Source organism: Seriola dumerili, unplaced genomic scaffold (genome assembly GCF_002260705.1).
Source record: "Seriola dumerili isolate Sdu_G_001 unplaced genomic scaffold, Sdu_1.0 BDQW01000138.1, whole genome shotgun sequence".
Classification (NCBI taxonomy): Eukaryota; Metazoa; Chordata; class Actinopteri; order Carangiformes; family Carangidae; genus Seriola; species Seriola dumerili.
Window position 1 is genome coordinate 1158512 of NW_019174393.1, and position 25185 is coordinate 1183696.

The 25185-nt window shown below is 41.3% G+C and overlaps 1 protein-coding gene across 6 annotated transcripts in view; it reads right to left on the reverse strand.

Moving 5' to 3' along the window:
• Positions 1-1053: 1053 nt before the first annotated feature.
• The window catches only part of sfmbt2 (Scm like with four mbt domains 2), a 47250-nt gene continuing 23118 nt past the window's right edge, over positions 1054-25185 (reverse strand). For all 6 annotated transcript variants that reach the window (XM_022749140.1, XM_022749135.1, XM_022749137.1 and 3 more), the window contains 16 exons: positions 17795-17883; positions 17387-17636; positions 16513-16610; positions 15067-15168; positions 13933-14163; positions 13283-13409; positions 12958-13071; positions 12792-12834; positions 11462-11529; positions 7849-7988; positions 7188-7297; positions 5168-5343; positions 4825-4994; positions 3025-3297; positions 2593-2715; positions 1054-2055 (listed from right to left, as the gene is read on the reverse strand). In XM_022749140.1, the coding sequence (XP_022604861.1) occupies positions 1915-2055; positions 2593-2715; positions 3025-3297; positions 4825-4994; positions 5168-5343; positions 7188-7297; positions 7849-7988; positions 11462-11529; positions 12792-12834; positions 12958-13071; positions 13283-13409; positions 13933-14163; positions 15067-15168; positions 16513-16610; positions 17387-17636; positions 17795-17883 (2255 nt within the window). In that variant the 3' untranslated portion in view covers positions 1054-1914. The remainder of the gene's footprint in view (positions 2056-2592; positions 2716-3024; positions 3298-4824; positions 4995-5167; positions 5344-7187; positions 7298-7848; positions 7989-11461; positions 11530-12791; positions 12835-12957; positions 13072-13282; positions 13410-13932; positions 14164-15066; positions 15169-16512; positions 16611-17386; positions 17637-17794; positions 17884-25185) is intronic.

A 25185-nucleotide genomic window follows, 5' to 3' on the forward strand; every position in this document is an offset into this window, starting at 1 on the left:
GACCTTGGACCTCTTAAGGTGGTTTGGTTGTAGTGTTCATTTGTTACAGCTGACATACTGTAGACATACTGTACGTATGTGTGTTTGTGTGTGTGTGTGCATATATGTATTCATCCCCCTGAGAATCACTGATACTGCACTACTCCTTCCCTGTAAAATAACAATATTAATCAAATTTAAAAAATAAATACATTTAAAACATTAAGAATGCATATTAATACAGATTGAAAGCACAGTTTTCTGTTTCTATCCATTTTCCATCCATTTTTATTTTAAGTAATTCCAAAGCCATAACAGTTAATTAAATGACTTGGTTGTCACTTTACTGTATTAACACTCTGTTCGGAACAGTTAATAATTCAACTGTAACGTCTAAATGAAGGAAGGTTGTGTTTGATTGTTTCAACAGAGCAGCAGGAAGGTGTGTGGTTTCTCTTTAAGCTGTGACTCTGTGCATCGCTCTGCGTTTGTTCTGTTAACCACAGTGAGGCCTGACTTCCTATATCTCACCATGCAGCACCGTCAACCCTTCCCCCTCCACACAGCTGTGGCTTTAAATATATACATATATATATATATATATATAAATGTGTAGCTGAAGATGTATCTTTAGTTTCTTTGGGGTAATTCTGTTCAATGTAGTGATACTTCAAAAATAATAAATATTCATAAAATAGATAAATGTGTTTGTACTGTTGCTAAAAGGCCCAATATATATAATTGACTAAGAGGCTGCAAAACATGATAAAATGTTAATTAATTAGAAGAAATTTGAACATTTACATAAACTTGAATCATGATAAATTACATTACATTTGAAATCCTGAATGTTTTGTCAAATGTTCTTGTTCTAATGCTTTTATAATTTATACCTCATAGCTAATAATGAGGCTCAGTGCGTCATCCTGTGAGTCACTTTTGCAGCGACTTCATACAAGAAATGCAAGTAAGTGGCCTTTGAGTCACAAACAGTAATGTGAAATGCACACAATTACATTTTCCTGCAGGTACAAACAATTAGTGGTAAAAGGAGGAAGAAAAGACAAAAAGAGATAAAAATCAATAGAAATTTATTTTCTTACTTATCAAAAATATCTGCGACACCTTTGCATAGATGGACACAAAATAGCTTTCATGATTGTTTCATGTGATTGTAACAGTGAGAAGAAGCACTGGGTTTGGATTATTTTGGAGGGTGGTGACATGGGACATCTTTCTTTTCTATTTTTTTTCTTCTACAAACAGAAACTGAGATGTGAATCTAAACAAACACAGATAGTGGCTTGTGTTTGTGAAATAACATGTATATCATTATCATTATTTTCTCTGCATCCAAATAGACAGATTCCTCCTTATAAATAAGGATTACAATAAATATTCCAAATATATTACTTCTTGGGTTGTTAAATACTTTTCAAATATATATTTTTTTTAAACCAATTGTGTCACACAAAAAGGGGAAAAGTCTTTATGATTCATTATTATTTTAACTTAAATGCTATAATGCTCCTCTATCACAAATAAAATGGGAATGAAAAGTAAGAAATAAACATAAAAGTCTTCAGAAACAGAGTCTGCAGCTTCTCAAAATGACTTCTTCACAGATCAGGAAAGCACACGGATCCATTCCCATGTGTTTGGTTTGAAGTTTATGTGGGTTCTGCGTCACATTCTCACACCGACAGCGCCCAAGAAATGAATCCTTCAGCTCCTCGTCAGAAAACGTCCTCCAGCAAATTCACGTTCCCAAAAACAAAAAAAAAAAAAATCCTTCTTCTTGCAAAGTTGGAAATCCGCACAAACTCCACAAGTTTTCCACCAGGAGGAGGGAAGCTAATCCAACACACATTTGTCCACGTCGTGCACAAACACAACTTGTCTCCTCTCAGCTGAGCAGCAGACGTTCAGTGGCGCTCAGTTGGCGTACTGTCTGTAGAAGGCGACTTTGACGCGCTCAATCTGGTGACACAGTTTGATGGCGGGGCCGAGCTTCAGGTCCATACACTCCTGGACTGTGGGCAGAGTCAGCAGCAGCAGCGCCTGACCGTCGATGTCCTGCACAGGAGATAACAAATCCAACTTTCTTTAATTGCATTTTTACACTTTTAAAACTAAATTCACAGATTGTTTTAAGAGAAAAAGATTCTATTTACAGGAACCTACGTAACAAAGGGAGATAAGCCTTTAAATAAGTAAGAAAAACCAACAATAAAAGAAATATGTTGTGGTTAAAATCCAGTTTAAAAATCAAAATACCGCCTGACAAGTTTTCCAGAATTCTGACATTTATTTTTTTTAAATGAAGCAGGAAAAAATGAGCTGTAACCATCAAAGAATAAAGAGGATTTTGATCGTCGTGCTGCAACTGATTCATCTGACGTCACGAGGTGAATAAATATCTGATCACACACGACTCGACTGAGCGCCTGAGATCTGAGCGCTGACACAAGACAAATATTGGCTCAACGTGTTGTAAGGTGGAAAAGCAGAGGAAAAAGTAAATTTACCTTTTCCTGCTTAGTGTGTGTGTGTGTGTGTGTGTGTGTGTGTGTGTGTGTGTGTGTGTGAGTGTGTGTGTGCGCGTGCATGTACCTGCTCCTGGAAGATGTTTGCCAGCGACGCACAGTCAGTCGAGTTGATGAACTGAACCACTTCGTCTACCGTCCACTCGAGAGGGTTTCTGTCCAAAACCAGCTGCCCCTCCTCCTCCTCCACCTGACACACACACACACACACACACACACATATTAAAGACACACTTACTTACACAATAACATGCCAACACCTGTGCAGCTGTTCTTTGCACATAATGCTGCTGCCTGTCGACTGATGTACAGTTAATCATAGTGATTAACCTATTGATCATCACAGAATCGCCACCAGATGAATATGTTGTTGTGTGTCATGGACTCTAATGTTCAACCAGTAAACGATAATTAGTCACAGATTTTATCCTTCACTTTGGGATCAGGTTAACGTCTGCTGTAAGTGTTTAGAACCTGCGTCTCACTCCTCCTGTCTCACCTGCACGTCTTGTCCTTTGGGCGGCTGGTACTTGCTGTCGCTCTGGTTGTAGGCCGACAGCGAGCGGGTCGACCTCCGGCGACCCTCGGAGGCCTCCTGGCTGGACCCCGTGGCGTTTACCATGCTGACGGCCCTGCGCAGCGTCGCGGCCCGGCGAGGGCGGCTGCTGGTCACCTCCACCGAGGAGGCGTCGGTGTGGTCGTCGCGGGGCTCCGAGCTGTTGCCCTCACTGCCCGACTGCAGCGCCTCGTCCTCCTCTCCCTCGTCGCTGTCCTGAGGGAAGTCAGACGGCTCAGAGTCAGAGAGGTGAGGCCACAACCTCAGACTCCGCTCACTTCTTCATAACTGTGTCAGGAGCCACTTCAGCTCGTTTTAAAAGTTTTAATTAAACGTTTAGATTCAGAGATTAGGAGCTGTTAAAATAACTTAACTAATTACACTCGTTAACTATATTTTTATTCATTCAACAAACAATCAAAATAGATTTTCATGAATTCTCAGAGACTTTCAAACCGTTAGTGTTTTGTGACATATTCTCTGTACACTGTCTATAAACTAGCTGATGCTTATCGTCATATATGGAAATGCCATAATCTCATTTCTATTGTTGTTCCATTATGAACCACTTTCACAATAAGAGCTGCACATATTTCAATATTATCGTGACAACATGCAGCCAACCTGTCTCTGCTGACACTGAACTTTGTGTCTGAATAATAAGAAGTTCGCTTGAATCTGAACAGGAAGTGAGTGTGAGCGTCTTCTTCTGTTTTTTTTTGTCCATTTGTTTCTACATTAATCAGTTTCTCGTCCCATGAACAATGTATTTCTAAATCTTTTTATATGATGTTTGTTAGCGGTCACGCTGACGGTCAAACCTGACCACTTCCTCTGATGTCACACAGGAGGAGACATTTGAGCTGGACACACACACACACACACACACACACACATACACACACACACACAGGTCTGGAGTCTGAAGTTCCCCGTCAGTGACGTTAATCATGACTCATGTTGTCTTCAGATTTTCAAGTTTCCGCTGACTCGAGGATCTAAAAGAGTTCTGGTTCCAGTCTGGTCGGATTCTCACATTCAACAAACTGCTCGTCATTAAAAATGTACAAAAACACTTTAGTCATTTAGTGGAAAGTAAATACAAACAGGGAAAACTTGTTTTGATTCTTTGAATGTTAATATTTAAGTTGTTAAGTTCTTAAATATGAAGTTTATGATTGATAACTCTCGTTGTTAAAAACGGATGAAAACTGAAAACTTTAATACATGTGATGTAGGATTCGTTCAGTTAAATCCACCTTTTCTTGATTGATTGATTAGTTCCTTGGTCTTTCAAATTAAAGCGACAACTACAGATGTTTCGTTTTTATCCAAAACACAAAGATTCAGTTTGCAATAATATAAAACAAAGAAAAACATTTTCTAGCATTTTTGAGCTAAAAATGACTCAAATGTTTAATTAATACTTTTTTGTTAATCAGCTAATCAATTAAGGGACTAATCATTTCACCTCGACATTATTTTAGAGACCCAAGATCAATACAATCAGGTGCAGCTCAGCTCCTGATTCATCTCAGATTTGTTGAGTTCGAACTTTTTCTTTGTACAACATCACACAAAAAAACCCGAGCACATATTGAAACTGAACTTCCTGCCTGCGCCGCTCCTCGTCCTCCTGCCTGTGTCGTATTTATGGGTGAGTTTGTTTATATTTACACACTGTAATGTGACGCCCGCTGACACAATCCGAGAGAGGAAAGAAGACGAGACGTGTTATCTAACCTGCGGTGAGCCAGCAGGAGTGTAGTCCACGGCGGATGAGCGTCTCTTCTTCTGCACAAAGATAGCTTTCCTCTTCTTCCTGCGGCGCGTCGGCTTGGCCAGCTCCCCCTCCGCCGCCTCCTCTCCTCCCATCGGCTTGGACAGCTTCCTCTTCTTCCCATAGTAATAAGCACTGCGCACACACACACACACACACACACACACACAGACAGCAGACGTTTAAAAACAATGCATCCCAGAAACAAAACTCAGCCTCTCATTCATCAGAGGCAATTACCCTCTGATTTACGGCGTCTTCATAGCTGTGGCGAAGGAAGTGATGCGTGTAATTACAGAGACTCACTGTATTTGGTTTTGGTCTGAACGGAGCAGTTCTCCGGGCACTTGTCGGTGACGAGGACGGGGCTGAAGAGGTTCGGGCAGCACTGCAGCTTCACACACACCTTGCGGCAGAAGTCCGGGATCTGGTCGGCGAGGCGGACTATCCTGATGGTGGAGCGATAGGTTTTCCCTTTATATCTGGGAGCGAAACAGAAAAGGAAGGAGGAGAGCGAGAGGACGTTATTTATGAGAACAATGGATGGATAATTAAACAATCTGTAATCCATCATAGCGCTCAAGAGTGAGTGATGACCGCCTGTGAAAGTGATGCTGTGAAAGTGGCTGACGGTCTCGTTGATGAGGGCGACACAGGAAGAGGGGGAGTGACGCAGGGTCAATGTCAGAGCTAACGGCTAAGGTCAGCTGAGCTGAGCCGATCTGTCGGCGCCGATCAAGGACGAATCTGATGCTTTTCTGAAGTCGGTCTGAACTCAAGCGACTTCTTCAAACTGTAAATAAATTCCCACGAGAGGAGAGATTACATCCTGTGACTGAACCTTTAACAACACAAAGTTTTAAGAGTGAGTGCGCAATAAAGAAGAGAAAGAAAAGAAAAGAGCGATTTGATGAAAACAAAAGAGTCGAAATGGAGAGAAAATTATTAGTTGCTTAATTGTTCAATCAGAAAATAAATCAGTATTCTATTTAAAATAAAAGGTTTTAGTCATTTTTCAGGCAAGAAAGTCAAATATTTTGAAAAAAAAGCTAATATCTGTTAAAGTGTTTGCTTTATTTTGAAAATTTTCACAGCTTTATCTTGCCGTCAAACAGCCCTTTACTTTGAAACTACATTTTTTTCAACCCTTGAACTACCGTATTCCTACGTTCTGTTCTGTCTGATGGGCGTAGTAATACAGTAGTTCAGCGGCTGGGAAAAATGTAGTTCCAAAGTAAAGGGCTGTTTGACAGCAAGATAAAGCCGTGAAAATTTTCAAAATAAAGCGAATACTTAAATTGATATTTGCTTTTTTTTTTTTTTTTTTTAAGTGAATCTACTGCAGGTAATCTACTGACTATAGATAAATTACCTCACACAACCCCACATCTAATATCCCCAACTCTCACTTCCACCATCCGGCCGTCAGGTCACACCAGATTTCCAGTTTCTATCATGTGGGTATGAGACACGTTGACTCCCCGGCCTCATCACATCTGAGTAGACTGAACAGAACTTGGAACCTGGTTCAGGTTCCTTTGTAAAAACAGCTGAAAATCATCTAAATATTATAAATGGTAATCAAAAGGAAAGAGGACAAACAAACTAATTATCCCATCACGCTGATACTGACAGATATATTTCCCTCTCATGTTTGTTTTGTTGGGATGAATTGAGTTGTGTACTGAGCCTCCTACACCGCAGACACCAGAGTCAGAAATAAATTGGCTCTTTGGGCCATAAATGCCCCAGAAAATTAAAAGCAGCCCTCTTTTTTTGTTGTGAAATCAAAACATTCATGCATGAATGTGATCACTCTGCTCCGCAGGCCACCGCAGGTGACTCACTACAACTTGTTAGCGGCCGATTCTTATTCGTTTTCAGCCGGAAAAACGGGGCCAGTTTTTGATTAGAAAACACCAAGCGTGCAGCCTGAAGCTGTGGAATAATTTGGCTCCGTGCAGCTGGTGGTCGCGGTGGTGGAGGGAAAAACGCAGACCTCACACAACAACAAAAATCAAATGATCAAAAAATTAAATGCTAAAAGGATTTGAAGGGACGAAGAGTAAAAAAGACAACAACAAAATAAAAAAGCAGGTTTTTCTGTGAGGTCTGGTAATGATTTTAACAGTGGGAAAGATGTGATGGTTTCTCTGATTTATTATGATTTAGAAAACATTAAGCATGAAAACCAATAGGGGGTGAAATTTTAGGGCTTCATAGTTGAATAAAATTGCCCCAGATCCAGTGAATCTCCAAATCGAATGGGAAAAGAATCTGTTCTGGCCTGTCGTGGTGCTCAGTGTTTGTACTTTGGGCTCCTCACTTGGCTTTGAGGGTCTCCTCTTGGCAGTCCCAGCTCGGATCCTCCAGCTCCTGCAGCTCCTTCAGGACTCGTCCGGGCTTGTAGGCGGCGTTGATCAACATGCTCAGCAGCTGAGGGCGAAAAAAAAAGAAAGAAAGAAAGAAAAACGAAGCACAACTCAGATTAAAAGAAATAAACTCCTCGTTCAACTCAACAACTTTCAGGAAGAATCACGAGCGAGCGCACACAAACAAACTGGAACGGACACAAACACACAGATCACGCTCGTCTTTACAAAACTGCAAGCTCGCTCACACACACACACACACACACACACTCACACACACACTCACACATAAACAGAAAATGCGAGTGCACGCACAAACACAGTCTCTGGAGAAATTAAGAGGTTGTTTTGCTGAGCGGTGGTGATGGTGTGTATGTGTAAACACACTTGACTGACAGCTCCTCACATTAAAATGAAGGCGCCGCTGAGAAACGGCAGGTGGTTAACAAGACATCGCCGTCTCGCCCTCCATATTTCACCTCCTCCCCCTTTCAATCTCCGCCGGCCCTCCTCTGCCTTTGAAAGTGTCTAACTGTTTTGATTAACGCTGCTCCGTCTCCTCCCCCTCCCCCCCCCCCTGCCCTCCCCCCCCTCCCTCTGCACACACACACACACCTCTTTGAGGACCAGCGTGCATTTTCCGGGTCCGACGGCCTGCGGCAGCTCCGCGATGCGTCCTTTGTTGAGGTAGGGTCCTGAGAAACAGCGGTGGTTGACAAAGATCTTGGAGCAGCAGTATCGGCCGTTGGCGGAGCCTGAAAGACCGTGAACAGGACGGTTAACCAGCAGCAGGTCATTAATTACCCACCCTCCCCCCCCCCCCTTACCTCCACATCATCGCACCTGCTTTATTATCATTAAAGGTGAGTCACGTCGAGTCATCTGAAATAAAGAGTCTGGGATCTGAGACTAAAATGAAACAAATCTTTCTGGTTATTTGGAATAAAGATTTTGTGTTTTATTTGAATATTTAAAGACAGCTGTTATACTCATATTATATTTTAGTTCAAGCCCTTCCCTCAGGCTTTACCGGTTCAGCTGCAATAGGACTAAGAACTCCTTTATTCTCATCCTGTGTGCAATAACCCGGCTACATGTGCACATGTAAATAGTCTTTTTAAACTGTTGTGTGTTTTATTGTGTTGTGTATATTTTGTGAATTTATGTTTTTTTCTTTTTTTTAATCTGTTCCCCTGACTGCGAATCAAGCTTTGGGCGTCTTTACGTCGAGCGGCCTTGGTGCAGAATCTCACTTTAAATGCTCCGAAATATTAAAAAAAAAAAAAAACTGAATTCTTCTTTTCTTCTTCTCTGGATAAAGCGAGAAGTTTAACAATACAATCTTCTTTTTGAAAAAAGAAAAAAAACATTTCACTTGAATGTGAAAGAATCTGACAGTAGAATAGATGCTGAATATCTATGAGGTCCTTGGCTACGGAGCCTCTTGACAATGGGACTTTCCCGTCCAGTGCCACAGTGGATTTGACTGACAGACGCTCAAAGACACTTTGTCTCATCCTTTTCTTTTCTGTGGAGCTTAACTTTATTTAAATGAACTGGCAGAATGGTTTTAAATTCATGCCGTCATTTCCTGTTTTAAAGCCTATGAAGTTGTATGTCTTATTGTTTGTTTTTTGTTTTTTTGTAAGTAATTGTATTTATTTCTATTTTTGTTAATATCATTAGTATGTAACCCGTTTCTGTGACTTCAAGGGTCGACTGAATGATGCTGGCAGCCTCCCGACTACCTGGAAGCGCACCACTACTGCTGGGGGTGAATAGTAATCAGGTGAGGGGATGAATATGCATGAGCGAGTGGGTGGTTTTTAAACAGGGAACTTGGGAAAGAGGGCAGGGGTCTCACGGAAACACTGCTCAGCCCCTCTGCTCTATTTGTGCTTCAACATATATGTTGTTTATTACATGTAAATGTACCACAAACACAACACTGTGTCTTCTGGTTTCAGTTGCTCACATGCATCCAGAAATACACCTAGTGTCCACCGCCAATCTTCTAAAGGAAATGAATCATTTTTACTTGAGGTTTGTTGTTTGTTTCTATGTTGTTGTTTTTATTTAAGTTTAATATGAGATATGATGGATAGAAGTATAAAAATAACACTGAAGTTGTTTTTTCTTTAAAGAGAGATTCATTTTAAAACTCCCCTAGTCTAAAGGTCTGTGTCCATGTGTAGTGTGATTATAGATCAGCTCTAGCTTCTATATTAATACTGTGAAAGTATCAAAGCCTCAGTCCACAGAGAAATGCACACAGCCTGTATTCAGAAACTGAGCCTTAAAACCAGCCGTCAGGACTTCTGGAACTTTGTGATGTCACAACAAAGCAGTCACCAAGCCCCGCCCACCTGGACCCACCATCCAAACCTTTACAGGATTTGGTTTCTCTGAGTGTTTTTACCTGAAATCTGCTATATTTTTATTGGATCAGAAAACAGTCAGCCAATCAGAAGAGAGGCTCAGAGCCTCCTCTCTTCTGATTGGCTCACCGACCTGTTGTTACTAGAGCTGCAGAGAGAAGCCTGAGAGAGGAGATGTGAAACTACACTGAGATGGTTTTTGGTTCTTAAAACCACAAATATATATACAGTATCTATCTATTAGATATATATATAAATTTATGATATCTTCTTAAAACTTCAAATAAAAACAGGAAATGTGTAAAATATGGACTTTTAATACACTTTAACATGGTTGGAAAAAAGAGATGCTGCATCCGTGCCTCTCTATTTTTTCCTTATTTATCTTTATGTGGGTGTATTTTTCTTGTTCCAGCTGATAGGAAGCCAAATACAGACATAGTAGTTTCACTACAGCTACAATAACATTTCCTGGCAGAGAAATGTTTCTGTTCTCTAATGTATTAGTGACAAATGAGGATTTCAATAAGCACACGGGGAAATGTTCTTCAGTTGTGCCAAGTAGTTGGACAGTTACACATTTAATCCTCTTCAGGCTCTGTGTTGCAACACGTTTAATTTGACATAAATTAGTATATACTATAATAAAGTGCCATGTCTCAGCTTTGGTTTTGAGCAGGTTTACGTCAGTGCAGAAAGAACTGTGTGAGAGATATAGATATAGTTCTGTTCTGTTATTTTTATATCAAACTGAATGTGCTGAAGCTGCAGAAGAAGAAAAACAAACGTCTAACTGTCCCAGTGAAGAGGAAATGAGACTCAACTGGCCACAGTGCAAAATACAGCCACAAGTTGCATCTTGTTGTAGCGTCTTCAATAATCTTTTGAACTGAATCAGGAATGCACAAACACTCCTTTTCTTTGAACGAGATGAATTACTTCGCTGTCGGTTTGACTTTCATCGTCCTGCATGTAAACAACGGTTGTTTCTCTTTTGGGTCGAGTCTGAATAAGTCACTTTTTTTTTTTTTTTTAACGTGGAAACAACATGGCAGAAGTCTGGAGTGAATGCAGTCAGACTGATGTGAGATTACAACAGCTGAAATACACAGAATACACAAGGAGCACGTCGCTGTAACTTTATCACCTAATTATCATCAGCTTTGCACAAAGGAACTAAATTAATTTAATGAAAAACTGAACTGTGATATAGAGGATCAGTCTATGAAATTACCCCCCCCCCCCCGTGTGATGATTTATTTATTAATTTATTGATTTAATTCAATTACATTTTAATTACCACTGATTAACTTGCCAAGCAGTTTCTTTTCACCACTCCCTGTTAATGCCTCAATCCCACACATGTTAAAACAAGAACGTCTCCGGCCTCTTTAATGCTTCATTAGTGGGTTTGGGATTTTAGTTTAGTTTAAATTATTTATATATATTGTATTTATAATATAACATGTATGTTTAATGTTTAGTTTTGCACTTTACATGTTTTATTTAACACAACAATGAAACTTTTATCTATCTATCTATGAAGAGTGAACGTAGGGGACAACCTCTCTCTCTCTCTCTCTCTCTCTCTCTCTCTCTCTCTCTCTCTCTCTCTCAGTCATTGTCTCATTGATTAAGGGGCTTCAACAGTAAAATAGCTTTTGTAAATCTCGTCAATAACGCAGCCCAAAAAGGATTTTGAAGTTAAAACACAAACTAAAGACCGAGCAGCACAAACCCCGAGGATGTTTAAGAGCGTCTGAAGAGCGGGGGTTTCCCGCTCCCAATCACAGCAGCTCATTAGCGTTAATTACTGGAGATAAATCATGTGCGGCGTGGCTTTTGATTACCTGGATCCATGGCGACAGGCTGGCAGTGGTTGACGGGAGTCATCTCCAGCGGCTGGGACGGCGCCGACCTGCGGGAGAAAGGCGATCAATCCGGTCAAAGTAATCAATGAAATTATCCAACTGATGTAACCAAACAGGAAATAACAGAGGGACAGAGTGATCGCTCGGTCAGCTGATCAATCGACACGGCGGCTGCTACAGTTAGTGTAGGATTTAGAGGCAGGTGGGGGGACGAAGTGATGGCAGAGGGGGAGGGGGGGGGGTATTGATGAACAGATTCCCCTGAAGGTGAGAAATGGAATCAGAGGTTAGACGAGAGAGCTGACAAAGTGCCGGTGAAGACCACATATTTCTCCCGCTCTCGGGGACCCGCCATTTCCTGCGGCCGGCGGTGTAACATGTCATTTGTCAACAAAATCAATCAGCGCCCCGGGGAAAGCAATTTCTACTTTAAAGAGCCACTGTTTCAATTAATGGCTCCGGAGCGACAGAGAGGGAGAGACGGCGAGAGACGGCGAGAGACGGCGAGAGACGGCGAGAGACGGCGAGAGGAGTTTCTGAGGAAAAACCTTCACTCAGGTTTAAAAAAAAAAAAAAAAGACAGAAAACAAAGAGGCGTGAATGAAACTATTTTCCAGCCTCGTGATTAACTGTCGTTCAATACGGGAACAGTCAATTTTACCAGTGTTGAGTAAAAACACAAAGACGGAGGAATTATCACAAAACGTCAGTTTAAGTGTTTTGATGAACTCAGACTCTGTGATCATACAAGGTGCTCAGAGCTCAACCAGAGGAAGCTACTGATTCTTTTCATTCATTAGTCTTTTATTCATCTTTTATTAAACTGTGTCTTTATTTACTCCATAGTGCTCAACGTTAACTGTCCGCTCGGGTTGTGGCGATGGACGATGATATCGACGATCGCTCGTGAATATCAAGGCGATATTTGACTTGTTTTCCCATTAATGTAGTAACTTATTATTTGTTGCATTACATTAAAATTGAAACATATGATTAAAGTCATGATATAAATGGAGATAAAACTATATTATATCTCATGGTATAGAAACTGTGTAGACTTAATGATTATTATCCTGGGTTTTAGTGGATAATCTGAACCGATGGTGCACAGAACTTAATCACTTTCTATGTTGTACTATCTCACACAGTTGTAGCTTCATCTGTAGATACAAAGAAAACAAACCTCTGAATCGCTGCATTTCAGCCTTTGAGACAGTCCAGTAACAGACTCCTGTCTACCTCCAAAAACCCACATCAGTCTTTCTGCACCTGCAGCAACTTTGGGGAAATAAACGTTTGTTTTTCTTACTGTTTCTCTGGCTGCACCACCGCGATCTTCTTCTGCTTCTGGCCTGTGGACGAGACAATTAAAGTCAGACGGAGTTTGTATCGAGGCCGTCGCTCGCTGGGAAATATACAGTGTGTGTGTTTGTGTGTGTGTGTGTCTGTGTATGTGTGTGTGTGTGTGAACATACAGACAGGTTTGAGCGGAGGGGTCAGAGGGTAAGCGTTGGCCTCGCACCAGCCAACAGGGAAGATGTCCATGGAGTCGACGTCCACGATACACTCTGACAGGGGCTTTGCCACACCTGGAGACAGGTGGACAGCAGAGAGAGAGAGAGAGAGAGAGAGAGAGAGGACGGGTGAGGGAGCTGTCACACACAAACACACACCCACACACATACGCACACTGCTTTTTACCTTCACTCTGAGACACACAGCAGGAGTCCTTTGACACTTAATCCTTCTTACACACTCAGCCACACACACACACACACACACACACACAGACGTCTGTACCTTCCAGTCGGAGCCACAGCAGGCGTCCTCTGACCTGTGTGATCTGAGCCACACACACCTCCACCGGCCGGTGAGGGTTCACCGCCTCCAGCCACATGTCCTTGGCAAAGCCTCTGCTCTGCCATGCCTGAACACACACACACACACACACACACACACACACACACACACACACACACACACACACACACACACACACACAGGAGAGACAGAGGTAGAGTTTACTCCACGTCCAGGACAGTGATCTAACCAGGCGTAACCTAAAACTGGAGTCAGATTACAAGATATTCAAACTGATTTAACCCTGATTTTCGCCTTGAAGGCTTTAATACAAGCTGCCGGTTCACTGCGTGTTGCGCTGCGCCAGAGGAGGCCCGACCACGAAATCTTGGTCACCATCTGTGTCGGACCGTACAGTGTCAGTGTTGAGGGAGATTAAGGTTGTGTGATGAGAAGCTGTTTGCTTTGCTCTATTGGCAACATCAGACCTTATCAGACTTGTTTCTGTCGTTGCCGTTTTCACAGACTTTTACCACAATGGAGACGTTCTACGAAAATATGATCACCATCATCCGTGTGGGCTTTTTCTAAATGACCAGGACACTGAAACAAAACGGTAAGAGCGTAAAGTCCGGTCACGCCGCTCTTACGTCGGGGAAGCAGGCGTCAGGAGCTGCTTCGGTCCCGCTCTGCTTCAGGTAGTCGGCCCAGTCGAAGTCCTGGCCCTCGTATCCTCGGGGCCTCTCCAGGCCCACGCCGTTCTTCAGGCACCACTGGACGGGCAGGATGCCCGGCGAGTTGGCGTGACACACCACAAACCGTGGCTTGGCATCGACGGAGAGGTCGTCCAGCGTGACCTGGAAGTAGATCTCGTTGTAGACCTGAAGAGGGAAAAAGACTTTTTAGACATTTTTAAATCAACGTCCACAGAAACATAAAGGTGTGAATCTGCTTCTTCCTTATTCTCCTTCATCTTCTTAAAGAGGCACCTGCTCGAGCTCGGAGGTTACAGGTGTAGAGGAAGATGTTTTCAAGGTGCATCATGGGAAATGGAGCTCGACTCTGGTCTAAAAGTCAGGATGTCTCTGATGACTCTGCTGCTGAAGTGCAATACTAAATATGCACTGAAGCAAACAAGGGCCATAAAAATATAAAATGATAATAATAAACAAAAACTTAACAAATTACAATTTTTAAAGCCAGTTGTACAGTTTCAAAAACTTCTTTTTCACATATTTTTGTGTTAAATTCAAATGTGTTTTATTTAACAGTATTTTTTCATATAATTAGCACGTGTAAATGTACAATCCCTGATTTGTGATGGTTCAAATATCCCAAAATAAATCACCAAACTTTATATTTGTGTTCATTACGAATACAGCATAGGAATACTTTTATTAATCAAAAGTAAACTGCTCAATTATCATTTACAGAGTGATGATGACACGACGATGAGAAGAGCGAGGCCAAAATGTGCTGCTGCATTAATAAAGGCAGCTGAGGAATGCAGGAGGGAGGAGTCCGCTTGGTATTCGTGCCTCCCCCGAGGACATTATGTTTTCACCCGTGTCTGTCTGTCTGTTTGTTTGTTTGTTTATTTATCAGCAGGATTGTGCAAGAAGAAGAAGAAGCCAGAGAAGAAGCCGCCACATTCTGGTGCAAATCTGGTTAAAGAGGCGGATCCAGGAATTACCACTTACGAGAAAGGGCATTTTCTGCCTCGGGGGAGGTATGTGCTCCGCTGATTGCCATTCTAGTTTTAGATATTGTTCTGTGTGATTCACCTTGGTGACAGAAACGGGGCAGATCTTGAGCTGCTCCCACGGAGAAACCATCTCCAGCTTCATCCCCATCTTGAAGGAGTGCTTGGGCAGGTCTACGTGGTCCTGACACAGTAAAGTCAAAACTTTCAGATGAATGTGCTCCACTTCTGATAATTCTCTCTCTCTCTCACTCTCACACACACACACACACACACACACACACACACACACATGCACATGCAAGATAATGTAGGTCACGCATACGCTGCTGGGTGGGCCTGTAATGAAAGAAGCACTCGCTGAGGCAAAGTGTTATTCCCCCGTTTAATGGTTAAAGAAAAGGCAGATGAAGCGACGCCAAACTAAATGTTAATAATTCCTTCCTTTATTTTTTAATTGATAAATCGATAATCTATGATTTAGATTTTGTGTTTCATTGTGCTGCGATGTCTTTTTCCTTTCATTAGGTGTTGACAGAGTTTCTGCCGTCTGCGTCTCCTCCCGCCAATTACCTGATTCTTTTTCTAATCATTTTTAAACCAGCTGCAAAACGTAAACACCACACTTCCCGTATGACGCAGACTTTTGTTTTGTTTCAGGAAAGGCCTCCGGTCTCAGACAGTGAGTGTGCACAACTGTGAGGGAGATAAATAATGATTTTCTTCCTCAGAATTAAGGTGATGATTCATAGGGAAACAGTGTCTTAATGAAAATAGAAACTTACACAACTACTTCTTTTTTCTTTTCTTTTTTTTTATGCCTTTGAGATTAATTTTTTTTTTCTTGTGGTAGGACTGAGTTTTATCATTTGTTTTCGTTCTTATGAAGCTTTTTGTTTCACCATGTTACTCATTCATCTCTCTTGCACAAGCTAGATTTGTCTTGTGCACAGCTCAAAGTTCAGGAGTGTTTGCTTTAATGCAGCAGGTCTCGCTGCTAACACACAAGGTCTGCATGTCAGAATGAGCTCCTGTGTATTTTAATCTTGCATTGCTACTGGCTGATGCTGCTTATATGAAATCAGTATGTTTTAAACACTAATTCATTTATATAGAAATCTTTGTTTTTTGCGCCTGTAATTTCCATTTCTTTGGAAGTTTCCGTATAAAATGTAATAATGATAAAATCTTAAAGGTAAACGTACTATTCACCTTATTTTTAGAATGAAACTTCCCATAATGAATTAAAAAGGACAAAAGGAACAACAGACTCTTGGTTCAGATGGAGAAGTTCTTTCATTGGGGCGTTTTCCAGAAAGTGAAGTATGTGTGAAGTGCGAAGTAATTTACTACAAAGTTCTTCGAAAGGAAACCTTCAATTACCGACTTGTTAAATAAAGCCTCACCGTTTATTATCCACTTTTCACATCATAAATCAATCACCGGCAACAGAGGCAGTAGTGAGTGACACAGTCCTGCAGGCCGGCCGAGCGCCGCACGCCGTTTCTGTGACGGGACGTTCACTCACCTTGAACACCTCGAGCGGCAGCGGGCTCTTCTGTGCGTCCAGCCGAGCGTCCTCCAGAGCCTGCTGCCAGTCGGCGGCGCTCTTCACGGACCGGAGCTCTGAGGGTTAAAGAGACGAGAGGAGAGGAGAGGTTGATGAGCTAGATCGCAATTCTCCTTCTGATACTCAGCAGCTTCTAAGAAACTTTTCCTTTAAATTACCAAGTTTATTTAATGTGTTTTTTCTGCATCTGCTTGTAAACATTCAAACTCTATAGACCATGTTTTTATTAGTTGCACCTTTAAATTCTTTAACTCGCATTTTATGCATCTTTTTTTGTATGAATTTCTCCAAAAGACAATTTTTTTTAAGCACAAATTTTGTTAAATTTACTCTACAGCTGAAATTTATCAGTTTTATCCATTAGCTGAAATGAATTCGGACAAATTCTGCAAAGTGATTCATCATTTAAGTTAATGTTTGGAGCAAAAGTGTGGAAAGATCCACTGGTTCTGATTTCCATGTGTAAATATTTGGCAGTTTTCTTAGTCGTCCATGATAGAAAATAAATCTATTATAAATCTAGTAATCTGAAGAAATTGGGATTCTTCACAATTTTCTGACGTTTCATGGACGAAACTATTAAGAGATTAATCATGAAATAATAAACAGATTAATAGTCCTTATTTAAAGCTGGTGTTAATAAGATCCGACTCCTGTTGGAAGTCTGGGCCAACATAAATAATCAAAAAAAAAACAAAAGACTCATTAAGTATCATTAACTTTCTCATACACTCTGTAATTAGGTTTTGGGTAAAAATCAAAGTTCCCCCTTGTCACCACGGCGGTTTGAGGCTGATGTAAATGAAAAGGTGTGAGCAGATTAGACGATCACCTGTGGGCGGTTCCAAGGTGAGACGGTTCTCCGGGGCCCAGCCGAGGGGCCGGAGCCTGACGTCCAGGTAGAACAGCCAGGTGTCCTGAGCCTGGAGGTCTTCAGAGAGGCCGGCGTAGCGCAGGCGAAGCCTCCCTCCGACGTTCTGGATGACTCGGACAGGCCAGTACAGGAAAGGGTCGGAGACGTCCTGAAGCTCCAAGACGGAGCCCTCGACGATCAGGTCTACTGTGTTCTTACCTCGGAGAGGCTGAGAGAGAGAGAGAGAGACTCCAGATCATCTCATCATCTCAGTCTTTTACTACCATAACATCAGGCAATTAAAATTTGGGGAATTGTCGCAAAATATGAATCTCGGTTCCGTCATAAACCGACGCCCGTCTTCCCCCGTCAGATATTCTCACTCACCCCCTCCAGCAGGTTGGCCGGCGCCGTCCTGGAGCCAGTCAGGTCCTGAACGAGGAACTCTGTCCAGTCGCTGTATTTCTCCTTGATGGCTGCAAAGAGACAAAAAAAAAATAACAAAAAAACAAAAAAAAAAACAAAAAAACAAAACACAGAGCAGAGACTGAAAACACGCAGACAATCGCAGCGTGGAACGTGAGCACATCTTTGTGTCATGTTGAATTATTAAATGTGTAACCACTACAGAGCAGTGTTAAGTGTGGTCACCAGAGAACAGCATGCGTGAGCTCAGTGCATGCGTGTACTTGAGAACACAAACACACACACACACACACACACACACACACACACACACAGCGTTTCTACTGATGCATCTTAAATTAAAACTGCATATGTGCAATATTTTAACACTGAATGTTCATTTTTATGCAACTCAGAAAAAAATTATTCAGTGTTTTTTTTTTTTCCCTGGAAAAGCATCTGAAGCCTCAATGGCTTCATTCACACTGAAAACATTAAAGCTCCTCCAGTGTAAAGGTCTGTGTCCATGTGTAGTGTGATTATAGATCAGCTCTAGCTTCTATATTAATACTGTGAAAGTATCAAAGCCTCAGTCCACAGAGAAATGCACACAGCCTGTATTCAGAAACTGAGCCTTAAAACCAGCCGTCAGGACTTCTGGAACTTTGTGATGTCACAACAAAGCAGTCACCAAGCCCCGCCCACCTGGACCCACCATCCAAACCTTGCAGGATTTGGTTTCTCTGAGTGTTTTTACCTGAAATCTGCTATATTTTTACTGGATCACTCAGAAAACAGTGAGCCAATCAGAAGAGAGGCTCAGAGCCTCCTCTCTTCTGATTGGCTCACCGACCTGTTGTTACTAGAGCTCCAGAGAGAAGCCTGAGAGAGGAGATGTAAAACTACACTGAGATGGTTTACGACTTAAAACCACAAATATATCTTCTTATGGATCAACACTTATATATAATAACATTATATTGTATATATATTACAAATAAAACACAGGAAAAGTCTAAAATATGGGACTTTTAATGCTAAATTTAATCCACATGCAAAAGAAAAGTAGGAAAAGACATCATGTCTGGCAGGTATCTGCACGAGCAAACATCAAAATCAAAAACACTATTCGATGCCATATTGAACTGTGTCGTCTCAGTGTTAATGAGCCAAACAACAGCTGAAAAATAAACTTTTAAATGTGTCTATTTGTGGATATTTCTGCGAGGTCGGTGGTGGGAAGAGAAACAGAAGTTTCATCCAGACTTTCGGGCATCGGAGGTCGTCAGGTTACTTGTAACTTCCTCTGTGAGCAGTAAACGGTGCATTCATTCAAAGTCACTGTTCAGGTCACGCTGCCACGAATTAGATCAGAGCTGAAAATGTCAGATTCACCTCATACCGCAAAATAAGACATGACATATACACGTATATAAACACACATATTTGTATGGGCTAGATCTACATGTCAATATATGAAATTATTCCAATTTTATATACACTTTTTGAATATGTTTCTATTTTTATATGTACTATATTACATTTGTGTGAGGGACAAATGAGGGAAAAAAGAACTGCAACCATGACTGATATGAAACTAATACTAATATTGATGGAAATACTTGTAAAAATGACTAGCTAGACAAAAGATGAAAAAGATGCAAAAGCATTAGCCGAATTTAAAATAGCTCACGTTAGGGTTTCCCCCCCCAAAAAACAACCAGAGCAGTATTAACAGGGCCAGTAGGTTTTGGTTTTCATGCGTCAGAATGAAATATGTTAGTGAATCTGTTTATTTTGAATATTAAACTTTCACACTGTTTTCTGCACTTCCAATTACTGGAAGATTTTTTTTTTCAGCTCCCCTCATCACATGACCTTGTTTACAGTAAAGTGCAGTGAGAGCTTTCACACAGATAGTGAACTATATTTGGGAGCAGAGGGCACTAAATGAGGCAGAACATTTAAATCAGTCTGCTCGTTTTAAAAGATAATATATATACTTGGGTAACGGTCAGAAAAACTAAAAGTGGAATGATGCAACAATAAACATGATATTAAACCCATTATATGTCCATGATAGACGGATGACTGGACCAGATTTGACCCTGAAATCAGGCCTCATGTGTCTCTAAACTTAAATCACAAAGACGAGGACTTTAGACTTGGTCTTGGCTTTTATGAGACTTTAAAAATAAAAATAAAAATATACATACTGTACGTGCAAATATTAGACTTGTGCACTGAAACTAACAAGCCTTGCAAACAGAAATTCATTTTCACTTTGTTATGCCTTGACTAAAGTCGACCTGACTCGGCCCTCGACCCTCAACAGTGTGACTGTGACCAAAGCTTTTAACAACAATGGCTGATGTTGTGGGGACCGGCTGTTTGAGGTGATTCCTCACAACGTTACCGCAACACGAAAGAAATTTGTGTCTAGTTAATATGACTGATAGCACACACACACTGACATACACATATGTGTATATATATATATATATATATATATGCCAGGTGGAGCGGAGCCAGGCTGAGAAGCCAAGTGCTGCTTCCTGTTTCCCATAATGCAGCAGAGTTATATAATTCCTGCTTTGCTTTTCATTTGCTTCTGACTCCTGTTTGTCCTTTCCACTCCTTTTAAAGAAATTCAAGGAGGATGCTGATGCTAACCTTCAGTGTCCTGCATGTTTTATTTTTTTCTTCCTGTTAGTAACTTGGAAAAAAAAAAAAAGCATCCACAAGCTCAGACACTTGCAGGAGCCACTGAAACGTTGCCAAATGAGTCACAGTTACAGAATGACTCCAACACGCTGTGAGAACTGACGTTCCCTGCAGCATTGATTAGCATCAAGCTGAAGTGAAAGTGAAATGCAGTCTGTGTACTGTGAAGCACGCCACCGCTGAGACTGAAAGGAACTTCTGGATTCGAGCTTCTTTGGAACTGTGAAGTGTTTTTGTTGGAACATTTTTTTTTTTTTTGTGTTGTATTGTTTTGTTTGGTTTTGCTGGTGATGAAGATGAGTGGGTGTGTTTCCATGGTAAAGAGCCAGGAGAGAGCACTAGTGTTTGAGGATGTGTCCTCGGTTTACCATGTTTATCGAGCTCCTGTTTGTGTGTTTTTTACTTTTCTAAAATCTTCAGTTAACAGTTAACAGGGAAAAACACCAACCAACATGTTGAGTGGGATTTTTTTTTACAGCAACAGTTTATATTAGGAGAGGTACTTGAAATAACGGCCGGTCAGTTCGTTAAACTGTGGAAAAAAAGATGTTTATTTGATGAGGATTAATAGTTCTTCACTGAAATGTTGCTAAAAAAGGTTTGTTTTGACTTTTTCTACAAACATCTTTGATTCAGTGTGACATTAACGCCCAAACAGAAATCTAATCTATGACATTTATGCCCCTTTATAGGTTTATAACACATGAAATACCCACAGTAAAATTACGCATATATGAACATATATTAAAAATATGACCAATTTGTATATTGTATAACATATTGTTGGCATATACAACATGTTAATATATATTTATTTATATATGCAAGGTTATTAAAACAAGTATTTATATGTTTATATATGATTTTATTAATATCTATCTTGCCATTCTCTAAATGTTTGGACCCTGTTATTTGAAAGTTTTTTAAAAGTTAATTTAATGAGTATTTATACTTCTTAACTGAAACTAACTTTTTTTTAACTTTTTCTATAATAATCTTCAGCTGATAGCAGTTGATTTTGACGCTTTTACTTTGGTAAGAGATCCTGGGGTTGACCCAGAACACACTGGAGAGAGATGACATATCTCCTCCGGCTCGGGAACGCCCCAGGGATTCCCCACAGGATGATTCAGAAGTTGTTTCGGGGGAGAGGTGTGATAAGATAAGCTGTGGCAAAATGAATGGACGGAGATGGACTTTCACTTTAAAGCGTGATTCAAACACTGTGCTTATCAGCGTCTGAAAGCTACATCAGAACTGGGTGGGGGGTGGGTGGTGGGGTGGTGGGGGTCAACAACAATTTTCCGTAACTTTCCAATCTAACAATCACACACTTCACACAGCATCTGGCCAGCTGTGCAGAGGCAGGAGAGAAGGAGGGGTCTTAAACTTCTCTCTACAACTTTCATTCTGTCGCTTTGTCTTGCACACAAAACAAACGCACCTTTTCGAGGCGGGTGGGGTGGGGTTAAATAAAGCGCCATCGTCTACAGAAGTCATATCTGATAAGTGCAAGAAACGATCGTATGATTATGAGATCCAGATCTCACAGCTATCGAACTAAAGCACGTAGGTCAAATTCCTAATCAGGTCACAGAACACCTGTTTCCAGATGTTGCATTTACAGTATGAGACACTAAGTCATTATTATGTTGAATTTGATGAATGCAAATCACTTGTGTAATTATTTGTAGGATTAATCACTTCCTGTCTCTCAGAACAAAGACGTGGTCGTACAACATGTTGTTTACGCTTCAAACCCCCGTCAGCGCTTCAACTCCAACTGGAACCAACATTTAAAGAAACGATTGTTATTTTGTTCACGTCTTCAACGTCTAACTAACCTCCGACACGACCAGCCACCTGACCTTTGACCATTCACCCTCATACTCACACCAGCAGGTAATCCAGAATTCGCAGAGGAGAATCTCCACACAGAAAGGTTCCCGGTTTCCAACCCAGAACCTTGTTTGCTGTGAGGCGACAGAGCCAACCACTGCAACACTGTGCCGCCAAAACTTTCTCTCTTTAACTGCTGTCTTTGTTTTTTTGTTTTTGTTTTTGTTTCCGCGACATGTTTACTTGAAGGTGTGACAGATGTGATCACCACAGCGAGAAGTTGTGGTAAATAAGAAAAAACGAATTCTCATCTTTCACACACACGTAGAGCTTAAACATCGAAACGTTCTCACAAACGTTCTCTCTCTGAAAAAGTAAATATCGAACACGCTGGAGTTACAGTTTCTAGAAACTGAGGGCCAGATGTTTTCCCTCTTTTACACCGTGTAGTTTAGTAAATGTCAGCGACAGCTGTTTCCAAAACAAACTAGAGACGTTCAACAAACCTTCTTACTACAGTTATTATTATTATAATCCCCATTTAAATCACAGATTCCAGTAAATATCTCTGACACTCAGCTCCTCAGCGGCTGCTGAGGATTTTAAACATATAATCGACCAAATCAATAAAACCTCTAACTCACGGCTCCTGACTCCACATGTCCTGCCTGATTCAAACTCAAATCAACAACCGTGGAATTATTCCAGCAAATAATTTGACGTGTCGACACGGGAGAAGCCATTTTTCCTGTGACGCTAACGTGAACGGCGAACGTCTCTGTGGCCCAGGCGCTCACTGTACGGCTGTTTAATAATACTGTTTTTTCCTGTGAGACTATTTTCTTTCTTCGCTGCTGCTGCTGCTGCTGCTGCTACTGCTACTGCTACACACACACACACACACACACACACAAGCTGTACACACACTGCTGTGTTGATCTCGGGTGTGCAGAAATAGATAAACTATTTTTACAGATCCTGCTGAGATTAGTCATGAAGCCAGTTAGAGCTCAGCCGAATGGTTGCAGCAGAAGCTAAAACATGCAAACTTCAACCTCCTTCCTTCACCCCCCCCCCTTCAGCCCTCCCCCCCCCCTCCTCCCCAGCTTGCGGCTTCATTTTGCTGTAGTGCTGCTGTGTATATAAATAATTATCTATTATTCTTCATTTCCATCCTGAAGGCAGCAGACACGCAGAGGTGAAAGCCTGACTTTCACATAACAATAAGTGCATAATTAACCTTGAGGGAGGAGAGATCTTTAAAGCCCCCCACCCCCCCATCCTCCCCCATTCTTCTACAACTGTCCCGGTGCCAACCTCACCCCTCCTCCTCCTCCTCCTCCTCCCCTTTCCCAGAGGCCCAGGCTGCACCAAAGCTGGCTTCAGTCTCCGAGCAAATATCTTAACATTAAAAAACAAACAAGAATATATGAAAGTTGCATATTTGCATATTCCCCCTCTCTTCTCTGTAAACAACCCGGGCTTATTTAAAAGCTTTACTTTAGATAATCAATGTTATAATTAAAGGAGAGAAAATCGTCTCGGTGCTTCAGCCGCGTGATCGCAGCGGTGCAACAGATTCTAATCAGAGTTAATGGGAGCAAATTGCGCCTGATTCCTCGCTCCGTCTTATCCAGTCATTACGCGGCGGCATAGAGATGAGCTGGAAAGCCCTTTGTAATTTAACTCCATTTTAACTGACAGGTTTTCCAAATAGGCCGCGAGCACGTGGGCGCGAGGAAAAAAAAAAAACAACAACAAAACAAAACAAAAGCCTTGTGTGTTTACTGAGCGACGTCCCACTGTCGTGTTGCTGTGTTTGGCCGGGGCGGTTTCATAAGCAATATTGTTAACATTTTTATAGTCCTGTTCATGACAGGGCAGGGAATATTACTGCAAATCTGTGTAAGTATGAATTACCTCAGCGACGTGTTAGCGCTAAGTGCTAAAGAGCCCCGCAGTGGTATTGTCATGGTGTGTGTCTGTTTTGACGTAGACTTCCTTTGATTCTTTTCTCCATTCACGAAAAAAAAAAAAGGTTCTTTTAAAAAGGCGCATACTGCTTATGAAAATGAAGCCTATTCACACACACACACACACACACACACACACACACAAACACAAACAAAAGGCACAAACACACACACAATCTTCTATAGTATACAAGACAAACACAGAACCATAGTGAGGTTATGCAAATGTAGAGGTTGCAGCAGGGAGGGCTGCTGAAATGTGAAGCAGACTAGAGCTGTGTGTTGTGTTGTATCAGGCGCTGCTGCTTCCAGTGTAAAGTTAAAACAGGCGCTGGGTGACGGTAGAAATCATGACATTACTGAGAGAATACTGTATGTGCAAGTCAATATACAGTATATCACTTATGGCAAAGATGTGCAAAAGCTCATATCAAATAAGCGTGGTGAAGTTTCCCACTGTCAGACACCAAAGATATATGTATTAATAATAATAAAGAAGAAGTGGAAGAAGCAGAAAATTAAGAAGAAGAAACATAATAAAAAATTAAGTAGAAGAGGAAGAAGAAAAATATACGCGGTGTCCCTGAGAGCTCACAACATAATGGAAGTGTTTCCAGGGGACACAAAGAAGTGACGCACTTGCATGGATTCATTATAATACATGTGCTATAAAACGTCCATGTGCACTTGTTGTTCAATGCTTTTAACTTCAAAAGTCACAAAGCATCGAAACAGCAAGTGCGTCCCCCTGGAAACACTTCCGCTGTCGTCGGTGCTACTAACGATCTGCGATCTCCTTCAAGTCCCTTCTTATAACTCACTTTTATCCGACAGCTT